This window comes from Corvus moneduloides, chromosome 2, assembly GCF_009650955.1.
Source record: "Corvus moneduloides isolate bCorMon1 chromosome 2, bCorMon1.pri, whole genome shotgun sequence".
NCBI classification, from domain to species: domain Eukaryota; kingdom Metazoa; phylum Chordata; class Aves; order Passeriformes; family Corvidae; genus Corvus; species Corvus moneduloides.
Window position 1 is genome coordinate 104,911,781 of NC_045477.1, and position 15,495 is coordinate 104,927,275.

At 39.4% G+C, this 15,495-nt stretch overlaps 1 protein-coding gene across 5 annotated transcripts in view; it reads left to right on the top strand.

The window, feature by feature from the left end:
* Positions 1-15,495, top strand: part of FRMPD4 (FERM and PDZ domain containing 4) — a 342,726-nt gene that overhangs the window by 306,462 nt on the left and 20,769 nt on the right. For all 5 annotated transcript variants that reach the window (XM_032100645.1, XM_032100641.1, XM_032100643.1 and 2 more), the window contains 3 exons: positions 4,594-4,639; positions 13,484-13,588; positions 14,787-14,894. In XM_032100645.1, the coding sequence (XP_031956536.1) occupies positions 4,594-4,639; positions 13,484-13,588; positions 14,787-14,894 (259 nt within the window). The remainder of the gene's footprint in view (positions 1-4,593; positions 4,640-13,483; positions 13,589-14,786; positions 14,895-15,495) is intronic.

Here is a 15,495-nt window from a genome sequence, read left to right on the forward strand (position 1 = left end):
GCCAGGTATTGGCAACCTCTTGAGAAAGTATAATTTTCTGCGTTTCCTTAAAATTTTTTTTGGAAAATATCCTCTTCCTAGGCTTGGAGAGCTCTCATGCTTTACCTGCTGCTAAAACAGTGATTATCTATGGGTAGATGTAATTAAAAGACCAAAAGGGATCTGCCCAGAGTAGCATGGCTTCCAGCTTGGTGTAATCTTTTGTACTTGTCAATTAGAGTCATGGAACCATTGCCTGTAGTTTATGTGCTGCAGGGTTACCTTTGGAAATGGAAAGGGAAGAGCCCCACATACCATGGCTCTTGCTGGAGGAATTGTCTGGTGCAGAGGGCTTTTAGCTTGAGTGTTTGTGTTTGCACAGCACTGCTTCTCTTGTGACAAAAACAGCCCTGGGGAAAGGCACGCCCTTCTTAAAGCCTTTATCCCTGGATCCCTCCACATTGTTTCACAGGTGTCCATGAATACTGAGTTTGTTTGATAGTTTATCAAGGTTCCCCATGTCAACTCAGGCAGGTTGGCGTCATTACAGGACCTCAAGGCTCACTCTGTGTGTGTGCTGTGTGATAACAGCTGAGAATAAGGAAACCCTTAAATTGGGTCTACTCTGTCCCACCAAGGTCCTTCCAGAAGATGTCTCCAGCCCTGGAAATAAATCTGCCTGGATCTATGGGATCTCTTCCACAGGAACTGTTGCTCATGATAAAAGCCTGGGGAAGTGAAATTTGTAGCTTCCCTAGGTGAAGATAAATACTGTAAAACAGGTTTTATGTAAAAATGTATATACAGCTCAAATAAAAATGATCCTTAGTTGGAACTAAATTATTTTAAGGTCCCTTCCAACCCAAACCTTTCTCTGATTCTGTGATTCATTCTATGAAATAATTAAAAATGCACTACAATAGAGTGATTTTGCAAACTCTTTGCTCATTAATAGTGTGTTAATATTCATAATATTGAAAGACATCCAACCATTGAATGATTTTTCTCTAGCCTAGACAATAGAATTTGAAGATAATTTCTACTTTCCTTAGCTTTGAATAGGGCATTTGAGGTAACCTCTTACATTTTGTGGTTAGCTTCTGACCCATTGATTTCCATTTCCTTCAAAAACTTAGTGTAAACATGCTGCAGATCATGGCATCAAACTCCACAATTGTGGAATTCAGACCTTTCTTATCAGTAGTGAGACCCAAATTGAAACAGATGATTTTAAAATAGCTGAGAAAAAGTCTTTCAAAAGAAGAGTTTCAGAATTTAATGTTCATTGCAAATGAAACAGCCAAGTTATGGTTAGAAGATTTTTTCTGAATTGCATTCCCTGAAAATGGTATTATTTATTATAGCTTTAACTAATTTTTTATTTGTTCATCTTCAGTGGGAAAGAAACAAAGTATACCTCTAGTATGTAAAATTGCTAAAAGCTTTAAAATTAGCATAAACAATTTTTCATTCTTCCTTCTTAAGAGCAATGTATGTACTTTTCCTACTTATATGCTATGTTTGCTGTAGGATGCATATGAATAACAGACCCACTTATTCTATTTGGCTCCCCCAAGTCCCTCATCTGCCTTTCCCCTTCCTCTCTTCCAGCTAGCAAGAAGCAGAAGAGAGGCGGTGATTTCCAGCTTCAAGTTCACAGAAGCTGGCATTGTAGCTGAATGTTAATGCCTCATGTAGCTCAAGATGCCTGATACTTAGTAATGCCACTTTAACCTTTATAATGGACATAATTTGATTCTCAAACCATCTATATTCTCTCCTTGTTGCAGCCTAAGTAGCTGTGAGGAGTAGTGAGAACAGACAAATAAAATCACCCCACAGGACACGGAGAAGGAGAGAGAGATGAATCACAAGTTCCGATCAGAGTTTTTCAGATTTTAGCCTTGTTACCACTATTTGATTCTAATGTCAGGAAATGAAAGAAACATAAAGATATTTTGTTGTGATGTTGGTGTTAGCTGGTCAGATGGCAGAGTGCTCAAAAAGTCAGCAGCTTGTTTTCTAAGCTGGTATTGCAGATGTTTGGCCTTGAGTGACTCTAAAAGAGCACAGAAATAATTAGGTAGTTGTTGAATGAGTATGAAAGGTAATAAAGCAACTGTAATAGATGCTTTTTTTTTTTAAATTTAGTCACATTTTAGATGAAGAAAGACATTTCAGGGTTAAACTAAGACTGCAATTAGTTTTTTTTTTAGCCTTTGCCACTATGTTTCAGGTATTGTTTAAAAGAAGTAGCTCACGTTTCAGTGTGATGATGTACCTTGTTTCTGTAAACATAACTGTCTGTATGTTCTACTGTCATGCACGGACATCCATTTGTCCACATACATTTAAGCTACAACTCACCGAGATCGCACGGTCAGTGATTCCATTCTTTTTCCATTCTCATGACATATACAATACATGGTATAATTGAGAGTCTCCAGTGCTGTGCAAGGTTTATTATATAGATTTATAGGATATGCCAGTCATACCGGAAGTAAAAAAGATGAGCTGTCCTGCGGAGTTCTGTCATCATTAGTTGAGAAAGATTTAAAACAAGCAGTGGAGTCATGACTGAGTACTGCAGATCAAAAAAGCTGATGATTAAATACTTCTTTTGTAACTGTGCTGTGTTTTGTATGTAGCACAAGTTTTATAGGAAGTGTTTACTCTAATGGTGAGGGATTTGTGTGTAGTGCTTGACACCAACTTTTTGAATGTTAACATGCTTGTGTCCAGATACTCCAAAGGGCCTTATTATAGCCTCAAATGTTGAATATATGATGCAGAGTCTAGCATCCTTCCAATGCAAGCATTTATCCTGTAAGAAAGTCTTGTCCACGAAATATATCTTTTGACCTTTTGGTTTAAAAAAAAGCACTTGCTAATCTAGGATGAATCTTGCCTGGCCTGACACCTGGACAGGTTTAATCCAAGAATAATGAAGAGCCAAAAAACATTTTCAGGAGAATCTGATTTTCGTTTTTAAAGACAACTGTCTAACGTAGCTGGACTGCAGGAGGCAGCGGTGGTGGTAATCATACACAGCATGAGAAACATAAAGTAGCGGGTTGAAAGTAGTTGAAAAGGTCACTTGGGCATGGTGCAGTTATCCCAGGGCTGCAGTTTGTCCCAAATCAACAACTGTGAGCTTTTCTGTCTACTTGTAGGCCTAGGTTAATACAGCAGTCACAACTGGATAGATAGCACAAAGATGCTGTGAAATTCTTGAAATAAATTACATTTCTTAACATGGATTTGTAGATTCCCAAAAAATGTGGTAATGGTACAAATATCTAATAAGAGAAGTAAAAATTGAAGCTCTAACTAATTTTTCTTTAGTTAACTGATATTAGGTCAGACTTTGCCCTTACATGACTGATGACTTTGATAAAAGTCGAATTTGTTATCCCTGTTGGCATTCAGTGGTATGTTGACTTCATCAAGTAGCGGCTGGCTTTCCAGACCAGTTTTCTGCCTTCAGTTTCTCCTCCTTTTTTTTTTGCCTTTTGGCTTTTTATTTGCATATGTGTGACTATGCCTATAAGGTGACCCTGTATAAGACCAATACAGTATGATTTTTTTAGTTAGTTCTGCTTAACAGGTCAAGCATACAAAATCAATTCCATGTCAATTTAGCCATGTAGTAAGTCACGTAAATAAATAATTTGTGTTTGAAAGTAGTAAAACCAAGAGAAATTTAATTCCATTTCAACCAAATGCAACTGACCTCTTCTTAGCTAGTATCACCCACTGCAACTATCTGATCAACACATAATACGAGAGATACTGACTATGATTGGCTTTTCTTCCTTCTTCTTCACTTAATCTTTATTTTCCCCAGTTATCCACCAGCCCCAACTACCCACCAAGAGTCAAAATATATGTATCATTTGACTAGACCACTTGGTCACATCAAGATTCCTAATAATTTCTTCTCTTTATCCTATAAATTGGTTGTGGATTTTTAGAGCTGTTCAGATGTTTTCCATTTACTAGTTTAATCCTAAAGAAGAGCTGTTTAAATGGAAAGAAAAACCTTTCCTTAGCAATACTATAAAAATTTAAAAATTCTAGTGGGGGAATTCACCAAAGCTTAGTCTTTTTCCACCCATTTAAAAAGGTGAGCTAGAAAAGAAATGGTGGCTAAATTTTGTTCTCATTTTTGCTTTGAAGAAAACACTGCTGTCTTCAAATATATTTGGCTTGAAGTGTACAAGAGCTAGATGGTATAAAAAGTGACTTGCATTTGTAAAGTAGGTAAAAGAAATTCATAGACTACAGATGCTGAACTAATACGATTAATCAAAGGTTATTTCATTCTTGCTAGAGACAATCATTATTGCAGCATGCAGGTTTCTCTGATGAAGCAAAAAGTTTGTAGCATAAAGTGCAAAGTTAGGCCAATTTGTTAGATTGGAAAAAACTTCTTTCTTAATATCTATTGTTATTTTGACATATTATTAATCTCTGTACTGCTCTGCTATGTCATTGTAATAAACATTTTGCCATATTACTGCAGTTTTCTCCATTAAAAAGAAAAGCTGGTTATCTGTAGTCAGTAAAAGTATGACTCTTTACTTGATTTTACTTTTTTTTTCTTTTTTATAGAAGCTGCAAAGAATCGATCCTCCTTACTGTTGTTCAACCTTACCCTGTAAGTATTGTCAGTGTTTTCTGAATTAGTTTCCTAGCAACATAGCAGCTTCTTTTTCTGCCCATATTCTGTTTGTGTCCCTACCTTATCTGTGCAATAAAAGTAAGTAAGTGCAATAAGAGCTGTGCCTATTAAAGGTGCTGTTTAAGATGGCGTTACTGTGTCCTGAACTCAAAGGCTACATTAGTAAGCTAAGAAATAACAGTGTCTTTAAACTCATACCAGGAAGAATGACAGAGCAGAATGCTGAGTTCTGCTTTGATTTCTTGTTTGTTGCAGCTTCTGGGTTTTTCTTGATTCTGCCTTGGTCCCACAGAGTTACACTGCTGTAGCAAACCAGCTGTACCTCATCTAAGGGAGGGCTCTGTCTGCGTCTCTGGCTTGTGGAGGTGAGGGGAGAGCAGAGACAGACAGGCAATTGTGTGAGGTTGCCTTGAAGGCACTGGGAGAAACTGCAGCCCACTTCAGAGCTGGTTGATGCGACATGCCTTTGCAACTCAGTGGTTTGTGGGAGTTTGTGACAGGTTCATGATGTGTCAGCTCAAACCCATCTCCCATGAAAAAAGGGGAGAAGCCAAGCCAGGGGAGGAAGCTCATCTGTCCATGCACAGCCATGTGTACATTGTGGGCTACTGAGGGGCCTCAGCCATGCATCAGGAGTAATTCAGATTCAGCAGGTCCATTTGGCTCCCTGCTGTCTAGCTTGATACACAGCAGTTTTCATTATCAAGGGATAATTGCACCCTTTTCACGCAAGAATAAGAGATGAGGTGGATTTGACACAAAGACTTGAAAACAAGTTTATCTGATGAAGCTGCCAAAATGTACATCTTGCAAATGCAACTTGGCCAGTGCTGTGTGTCTTTGTACTAGTCATTAGCATTTCTGGTTAGTTTTGAGGTGGCCACGCATTTACTTGTCCTGCACCCTTTCTAGAAGCCAGTCTGCACTGCATCCAATTTGTGGGGGAAAAGCATGCATTCCACAGCAAAAACAGGCAGGGGCTGCCACCCTGCAGTAACACGACTGTCAGGAAGGTGATCTGGGATCAGGTCAATATCAGTCACCTTAAATGAAAACGCAGGCCTGGTCTGACTAAATAAAAAAAGCTTTAAAACTTGCTGCTTTAGGTCACAGTGGTTTAGGTCACAGTGAATATGTATAATACGGGGGAAAAGAAATCCCCAGCCACTTTTCTTTTTTATGCAAGTTTCATCCATTGACAGACTTAATTCTTGTCTATAAATGTCAGGTGAAGAAAGGGCATTTGCTTTAGTGCAGCTTTGTGTAGTCCTTAAAAGTGGACAACAAAGTGTAGCGCTACGTCTGGGAGGTGCTGTGACCTGTTATACTGCTGGTCTGAGAGCAAGCCTGTATGCACTGAACGTAAGGGAAGCTGAAACCCAAATAAATTGTGCACTCCATGTTCCATGGAAGAGCTTACAGCACAGGTACTCCTCCAGCCTTTAACCTGGAAAAGAAAGAAAGTCATGACCTGGTATCTTTACCAGGGGCAAGTCCTGCCTGACCACTGTAGTGGCTTTCTATGATGCAGTGACTGCATCAGTGGACAAGGGAAGGGCTACAGATATCTTTTATCAGGGCTTCTGTAAGGCCTTTGACACAGTCCTCCACAACATCCTTCTCTCTAAATTGGAGAGACGGATTTTTGGGTGCGCTGTTAGGTGCATGAAGATTTGTTGGATGTGCACATCCAGAGGGTTGTGGTCAACATCTAAGATGTTGTCCCGTTGGACATCAGTGACAAATGGTGTCCATCAGGGGTCTGTAATGGGACCAGTATTATTTAATATCTTCATCAATGACATAGACAAAGGGATCAGGTGCATCCTCAGCAGATTTGTAAGTGACACCAAGCCAAGTGGGATGGTTGACACACCTGAAGGACAAGAGGGACTTGGACAGCCTCAAGAAATGAGCCCATGGGAATCTCCTGAGGTTTAACATGACCAAGTGTAAGGTGTCGCATGTGGGTCAAGGCAATCTCTGGTATCAATACAAACTGGGGGATGAACAGATCAAGAGCAGCTCTGCCCAGAAGTACTAGGGGGTGCTGGTGGGTGAGAGGCTGAACATGAGCCAGTAACATTCACTTGCAGCCCAGAAAGCCAAACATGTCCAGGGCTGCATCAATAGCAGTGTGACCAGCAGGATGAGGGGGGTGATTCTGCCCTTTTATTCCGCTCTCATGAGACCCCACCTGGAACATTGCATTCAGCTTTGGGATCCCCAGCACAGGAAGGACATTGACCTGTTAGAGCAAGTCCAGAGGAGATCACTAAGGTGATCAGAGGGATGGAGCACCTCTCCTACGGGGAAAGGCTGAGAGAATTGGGGTTGTTCAGCCTGGAGAAGAGAGGGCTTCAGGGTGACCTGATTGCAGCCTTCCAGGACCTGAAGGCAGCCAACAACAAAGTTGGAGAGAGACTACTTACAAGGCATGTAGTGACAGGACAAGGGGCAGTGGCTTCGAACTGAGAGTAAGTTAGGTTTAGATATTAGGAAGAAATTTTTTACTGTGAGGGAGGTGAGGCACTGGAACAAGGTGCCCAGAGAAGTTGCAGATGGCCCATCCCTGGAAGTGTTCAAGGCCAGGTTGGATGGAATTCTGAGCAACCTTGTCTAGTAGAAGGGGTCCCTGTCCATGGCAGAGGTCTTGGAACTAGGTGATCTTTGAGGTCTCTTTAATTCTGTCAGTCTGTGATTCACAGCTATTTGTTCAAGCTAAGGATGGCACTGAAACACTTTTCTGTCAGCTGTTTGGACTGATGTGCCGATTTTGTACATGAATTTGTATTGCCCCACTCTGGTATGTCTGTCAGAGTCCCCTGGTTCTACCTCAGCAGACAAAGCACTTGTGTTTTTGGGGGTCATGGACATTTAAGCTCATGTAGGCATGAAGATCATCTCCCCAACAATGTGCACAGAGCAGTTAGAAGATGAGATTGATGTATGCGTGTTGGTGCTAACTTTAATTGGGATGCTTAGTGAAATGAACTGGTGCAGAGGGCCTTGACTGCAGGACTGTTGCATGCGGCAGATCTTGTCTGTGCAATATATTTGTATCTCCCTACCTGTCCAGACCAGGGTCTTACTGATTCATAGCATCCTTCCATTACCATTTCCAAGTTTTTCTGCAGTGGAAACAAGGGTGTCTGTAGGGATGTGGAGTAGATGCCAGTGTGTGCAGCCAAGTTTTGGCCCTGGAGTGGTGCAAGACCCCTCAGTCTATGCAAACCTTGGGCTGCAGTTGCCTTGGTACTCCTGAGTCACTTTGAACATCTGGTCCATGCTGGCCCTCACAGTGCCACAACCTTGCTGTCAGTAGTGCCTGAACTTCGGCATCTCTTTCAGCCTTGCAAGCCCTGGGTGTTGCTGCACTCCAGCTGTGTGCCTGTCCTGGTCTTCTGTGCAGGGGATCCTCTGACAAACACTGTTTGCCTTACTGTTTGGGAACAATATGGATCTCTTCAAAAATTATCATGCACATGTATTTTCCCTATTCCTTTAATTTTGCCTCCTCCATGTTTTCTTTTACTATTTTGCCAATTAAACAGTAATGATGAAGTAGAAACCAGACAAAAGAAAATAAGAGCTTTTAAATAAAGACTGAATTTCTTCCCCATTCTTGGCAGAAATACATCTCTACAAACATTTCATCGATCTCTTTTCTTGATGGTGATTTTCCTTCTACCATTGCATGAAAAATATCTGCCAAGATGGATTACAAGAGTGCTATTTCTTAATTGGTTTTATTTGCGCTATTTAGAGTGTGTTTTGATTTTACATTTAAGTAACCATCCTTTATGATTGCAGGTGAAAGTAGACATAATCTAGATTTATAGTACTCTGTAGTTCACTTAGTACTCTTTGAAAGCTTTTGCAGATCCTTTTTGCTTAAATGTATTCAGTTTTGTTTAATGCTTAAACACATTAAAACACATTAAAATTTCATTTTAATTATGACCAAGCCAAAGCATTAGGCTATCTTTTTCTTTCCATCAATCTGCAAATCTCTGCTAGGGGTTCTTTTCACCAGTGCTCATAAGGAGGTCACCGAGCAGCTCAAGCAGTTGAAGCAGTTCAGAGTTTTGATTTCTGGAAGTATGGCATTTGATTATAATTTCTGACTGTTTTATTCTGTAAATAAACTATCATTCTGATTGTTGCCTTACTAAGTTTTAAGCATTACTTAAATCAAATAACTTGCCTGTTTGATATTCTTTCAGATTTTATGTGCAGAGATCATTTGATAGGTTGCTTTCCTGATTAATCTCTTAAGTTCCTTGGGTGAAGTCCAGGCCCAGCTGAGATCTAGTGCATTAAATTTTGCAACGGGAAAAAGATAGGATCTTCTGTTTTGAAAGAGATGCTTCTTACTATAACATGATTATACTTCTGAGACACAACAGTTGCAGAAAAACTACAATAAATAACATTTATGGATCATAATGATTGTGGCAACAATCTTATTGAGAGTCTGTGGCGCTAATGTTCAAAATGTGACTACCATCTAAAAATGGTAAAATATAAGTAATACAAATAATAAAATACAATTGTCTATGATAGATTGCCAACTTTTTAGGAGAGAACCCAGAACTGACCACTATTGCAGCAATTAAATTTGTGCCAAGAGTTTAACAAAGAAACACTCCTGATGATGGTCAGTGCCATGTGGTTATCACAAATTACTGTGTGGTAAAACTTCTCTGCATTATTTCTTCCACATCCCTACTTGCTCTTCTACAATGCTCTTGTGAGCCAGTGTAGTTGTTTCAGCCTTGTTCACAGCTACGAATTACAATATTTAGTTTGCCTTTGGGCATTATGTCCTGTTCCACTTAGTAAATTTGATTCTTCCTCTTACCTTTTATTTGCTTGTTAAATTTTGGCACTTGAAATTGGTGTTAGGGGTGAACCAAAAAGTCAACACATTCTTTGAATTCATGCAATTTTTTCTTTATTTTCTAGCAAACTTAATGTTTTTTATTAAACTAATGACTATTTTAAAGTAACAAGCTTAAAATTTATTGCATAGATACACTCTGTGGCTATTTCAAAACTACAATATTTCTGTAGTTTTAAATGAAGTATTTCTGATGCTTACTGTCACAGAACAGGTTTTCTTTTCACCTTGTGACTGTCCTATACTGCTGTCACTTTATTCTTTTATGATAGCTCAGTACTACACAGTGCTCTTCTAGCTACTAAATCCTTCTTTTTCTTGAACACGAGTAAAGGTTTTGTTGTTGCAGCACCTCTACTGGCAACAGCACTCAAAGGGGCTTTTTCAGGAAATAAAAACCACTTCCCATGCAATCTCCCCCAAATTATAGTTTACCTGCAAAAGTTCACGAAGCACTAGACATTTTTATTTTCATCAAGAAAGTTTCCCTCAAAATGTAGGATATTATTTCTAAGATCTATCAAATAATGACCCACTCTAATGCTGCTGACAAATACAGGATCTAATTTTGAGAAGTCTAGAAAATGAGAAGGTAACATTTTCCAGAAAGCCTTCTCTGCAATCTTTTGTGTTTTGACCCTGCTGATGGGATGCCCATTGACTGCAGTTGCTATAAGCAGGGTTCAAAGTAGGGTCTAGATCTCTGTGCAGTGCTTCATTTTTCTTGTTAGCAGTTTCTCCAGGTAGTGTTGAAATGATCAGCTGATTTTTTTCCTTTGAATTCTGTGTAAAAAAGTAAAAGTTATTTAAAATGCTGATAAATTTGAGGTTTTAATAGGAAATAGGGCTTAGGTCACACAGAGTAAAGTTTGGGGTGTTTTGAGTTATTTTGACTCCTTGTTAAAATATGTGCCCTCATTTTTCAGAAGCCACTAATTAAGCTCTTTTTTATCTGTGACAGTGCAAATACTTTACTTGCAGTGATAGATGTTCTGCATTAGTGTAAACACCTCCTGCTTAAGGTCATTAACTGAGGATAATGGCGTCCATTTGGCTAAAACAGAGCATCAGAAATAAATGAACCTGGCACTATGAGAATCATTAAGTGATAGCATTCTTCTACAAACCTAAAGACATTAAAATAGAATAGAGCTGCACATCATCTTGCAAAGGCTTTGTTAGTCAAGCGAGTTCTGACAATCAAACCCAACTGTTTTCCTAGGTATTTGCACATCCTTTGGAAACACTTCTATTCCCAAGGAGAAAATATCAAGTGTCAAGTTGATGCAGAGGTAGAAACAATGACATTGCGCAATTAAATGCAAAAGCTGTGCTATTACTCAAACCTTTAAACAGCAGAGAATATTCTCCCAAATACCTGGCCCAGCTGTTTCATTTTCTTATACCCATGGTTTATAGTTTGGAGCTTTTTGGAGAACAATCTGCTCCAGGCTCACCCAGAGTGCCTGGCAAAGGGCCAGAGTCCTTCCCATGTCACCACAGCAAAAGTGGAAATGGAAGGAAGCCTCATGTTTTACGGTAGACCACATGTCCTCCCCTGGCTGTGCAATGTGTACGTTAAACCCCACATCCCAGAGGGGTCTCAGGAATTCACATATGTTCAGATCTTTAGTTGTCCTGAACTCTCCCACTGCATTTTTTCAATAACATAATTTAAGTGTTTATGCTTCCCGCAAGTGACTTTTGAGGTTGTAGAGAGGAAAAGAAAGAGGTTGTAGAGAGCGACAGGGACACATAATGGTTTGCCAGATTTGTTGTATGGGAATAACCTTGCCAGAATCCAGAAAAAATTTGGCAGTCTGCCTGTTAAGAGAGGCCAGACTGGTGACTCATCTGTAATAAGAGCAAACAACAGTACAGAGCTTCTTTCAGCAAGAATAGTAAGTGAAAGCCACTCTTTTCCCTGTGTTCTTGCAAGGGAAAGCTAGTAGCCTAATCCTGCAGCTGTGCTGCCCTGTGGCAGTGGAATCAACAGTTTGCAGTCTATTTCTTGGGTGCCAAATAGACAATTCCCCTTACTGCAGAGGGGAATACATGGAGAGGAGGAAAACTGGAGAAGGCATCTCTAGAGTTGTTGTATTAATCATGGCACTATTTTATACTGTGTCTTTCTAGGAATTCATCTCCAGAGTACAACATGTAAGCTGCTTCAGCATCTCCGTGTTGTCCCCTCTTGCTGTAGAAGTCAACAGGGTCCCCTGTCCTGAGACACTTTTTTTTTTTTTTTTTAACTTCCTCTCTTTTTTGGTGATTGTTTCAAAAGTTCTGGGGACCTTCCACTTTTTTCAACACTGACTCCAGAATCTGGGCTTGGTTTGTTCATGGGGTTTAAATTTCTGTTATTTACAAGTATTGATTATTGTGTGGTCATCTGTGCTAGAGAGGTAAAAAAGAATGAACTATGAAAGTGAAGAAGCATTTATTTTTATTTCTTGATTCTATTTTGTGCCTTAGGAATTACTGGATGTCTCTGATACTTCCTGGGAGAATGTGGCAGTGTTTCCTTGTTCACTGGTTGATACTGAGCCTATGGTACCATGTTTTCAATGTGATAATAAATTAGAGTCATGCAGAAATGAGCTAGAGATTTCTTCCTGCTAGTTACTGTAAACAAGGCTTCTGCATCACAAGAAAATAACTTTTAAAGCAGTTTCAGCAGAGATCAGAGACAGAAACAGAGGAGCATGTAGCCTTGGACCACTCCATAACTCCTGCAGATTGTTAGTTGAGTCAAAATTTGAGTGATCGCAACAAGACTTCCCATATTTACAGGGACAGCTGTCATGCCACATTGATCATCACGACTTGTGCCTATGCTTATTTCTCACAGGCAAACCAACATGACTTAAGACTTTATTCAAAACTAGTAAGGCCACTTCTCAGGACTTAGACTAAGATTCTGAAAATCTTAATTCATATTTTCCTGGAAAAAATGGACCAAAACCTGGCCCAAAAGAGCCCAGTGTCTTTCAGCCAAAGCGAGAAAGTCTTCCATTGACCCCTATCATGGTTATGAAGTGAGGCAATGCGAGAAGCACTGTGTTTGTAACTGACCTGTGAATAAACCACCCTTGCTTCTGCTGCTGAAATGGAAATCCCATTGACTGTGAATATTTAATTTGTTACTAAAAAGGAGTTGTTATTCAAGCTTCTCAAGTGAGGAGATTTTTTTTCTCAGGGGCTGAAAACTTGATCGCAGGTGAACCCATTGCATAAGGTAGTAGGTAAAAGTCAAGTAGGTCCCAGAAGAAAATTTGGAACGCGTCTACATTTCTAATTCATGAAGCCCTACAACATATCTGACCTATTGAAGGCATGCCTTGCACAGGGTGTGTTTAAGGGATACCTTTAGGGGAAGTCTGCTGGCCTGCAGGTGCCTCTTGGTGGTTTTCACCTGTGTTTTGAAGAGGGCAAATACAGTGAGATGCCACTGCATTTGAAGACCTCCCAGACACGTTTTTGGCAAAAGCAGTGTGTATGTCTATCCAGTAGATCACAGATTATGCAAAGATTTTCCATTCAGTCTGTGAAGGAAGGGTCACTGGTAGGTCACTGCTCAGTGTCCATTCATACAGACAAGGTTGGGTGACAGCAGTCATTGTGGGAGCACTACAGGAATTTGTGTGTATGCCTAGAACCCTTCTCATCGCTCCAGTCTGACAGTGGGATAATTTTCAGTATGTTCAGTATGCATTGGTGTTTCCTTATGTGTATGTACATATGTGTCACCTCAGGATGCATTATGGTTTCACTGTATTTCCATTCTTCTGTATACAAAATGTTGCTGTATGCATGGAGTTCCCAGTGTATAAGAAACAGGGGGAATAACTGAAAAAGAAAAGAAAGGTTTTAATTTGAAGTTATATGATATATCTTGTCATCATCTTTTCTTCCAGTCTCCTAAATCAGCTTTTATTAGTGCTGCAAAAAAGGCAAGATTGAAGTCCAATCCTGTTAAAGTGCGCTTCTCTGAAGAAGTAATTATCAATGGCCAGGTGTCGGTGAGTGTTCAGCTATTTAACCTCAGAAAGGATTGAGCATTTCATCCAAAGGTACAGCTCAAGCCTGGAAAGGGAGGTAGAAACAACATGGTAGAAACAGTGGTGACAGGCTTGCAAAGAGAAGGTTTTTCCTGTTTCTGAAGTTTTCTAAAGATCTTTTTTTTTAAAGCTCATTAGGCTCAAAATTTCATGAAAAATTTATCCCTTAAAATTAAGATGCTAGTGAATTCATTTTGTAGTGATAGCACATATGTTTGTCGTTATAGTCTTGATATTGCTTGCTTGTTTCTTGGTTTTTTCAGATCAACTTTACTTTCACAAAACCCATGAGCTCAAGAGAAGTACCATGTCATAAAAACTGATTAAGATTACTTCACAGACCCCTTTAAAATTTGTTTTATCTCCTTGAACTTATTGTTTCCAGACTGCAGGCAATGTCAGCCTCCCTTTGAGAGACACTGAACTCCACCTTAAACATGAAGTCCCAGCTCATTTTCATTTTCATAATTTTCCAGAGCATCATTCCACACTGATGTCTTTAGCCAACTCTCTTCCAAACCTAAATTGATACTGCTTTTTTTCTATAGCAATTTCTGCTTTTTAAAATAAAAAGAAGCAAACAAAAACCCCCAAGATTTGTTTCTGTTTCCCTTCCTTTTTCCTCTTTATTTTGCTATACTGGTTATGATCCATCAAATTAGGTAGCAAGGTTATATGTTGCTCTTCTTAAATGATGAAAGATATTAGCATTTAATATTCACCTAGAAAGAAAATGTAAACCACCTGGATTGTAATCCTTACTAACAAACTGTAGTTTCCATTTTTTAGATTGAATACACTAAGTAGCTCACTGTATTCAGAGAAACAGTAATCCATTTCTCTGTTTTATTGAAAATTTTTCAACTTCAGAGGTAATATTTATCATCAGAGAGACAGTATTTAGGGAAAGACAGTACTCGAAGCCAGACATAAAATCTATGTGAACAATTATATTTTTCCAGGACAGAGACCTGCAGAGGGCAGCTGTAATGAGCATGGCTAGACCCTTGCAGGACATTGATATTTCTGCTTTCAGTTTGGGCCAACACCTTCCTTCTCTGTTGTTGCCTTTCCATCAGAATGATGTACTTCTTTACAGAACAACGTTTATATTTCTCTTGTTGCATGTTGTAATCTGATTCACTAATTTGCTTGACAGGAAACAGTTAAGGACAACTCGCTTCTTTTCATGCCAAATGTTCTAAAGGTATATCTTGAAAATGGACAAACCAAATCTTTCCGTTTTGACTGCAGCACTTCAATAAAGGTAAGCCAGCTATACCTTGATAGGAGACCTTCAGTAATCATCATTTACTTGGAATGCTTTAAGAACAAAATTACTGGTGTGTTCAGTTGCGGCTGGACTCTTAGCTCAGAAATAATGAGGATTTTGTCCATTTTTCTGCTGCTAAAAACATACTTTGTTGTCAGTGAAGAAGTGATCATTTTAATGTGCTTGGAGCATGATCAAAATTATGTGGTTGTATCATTTTGTTATGCTGCCAAAATAGCATGATTTGTCAGCAAAAGTCAGGAGCTAAGAAGATTAAGATGTTGGTTGCTGATTGAATATTATCTAGCTTATCATTCAGTGAACTTAGGATGGGATGTTGTAGGGTTGTATTGGTGATGAATTACTTGCCTCAGTGCAGTGCCCTTTACACTTTCCATAGCACATGTCTCATGCAGAAATAAAAAGATAAAGCCCTGGCACAGAGTTGAGTCTGCCAGGGAATGTCTGTGACACTAATGCATGTGGGTTCCTAAATCAGAGGCATCATCAGCATCTGTGAGAGCCTTGGAGTAGCATGGTAAGCAGCAGGACTAGTGCTATTGGGCATGCTGCTGATCTCCCAAGCATTACTGTT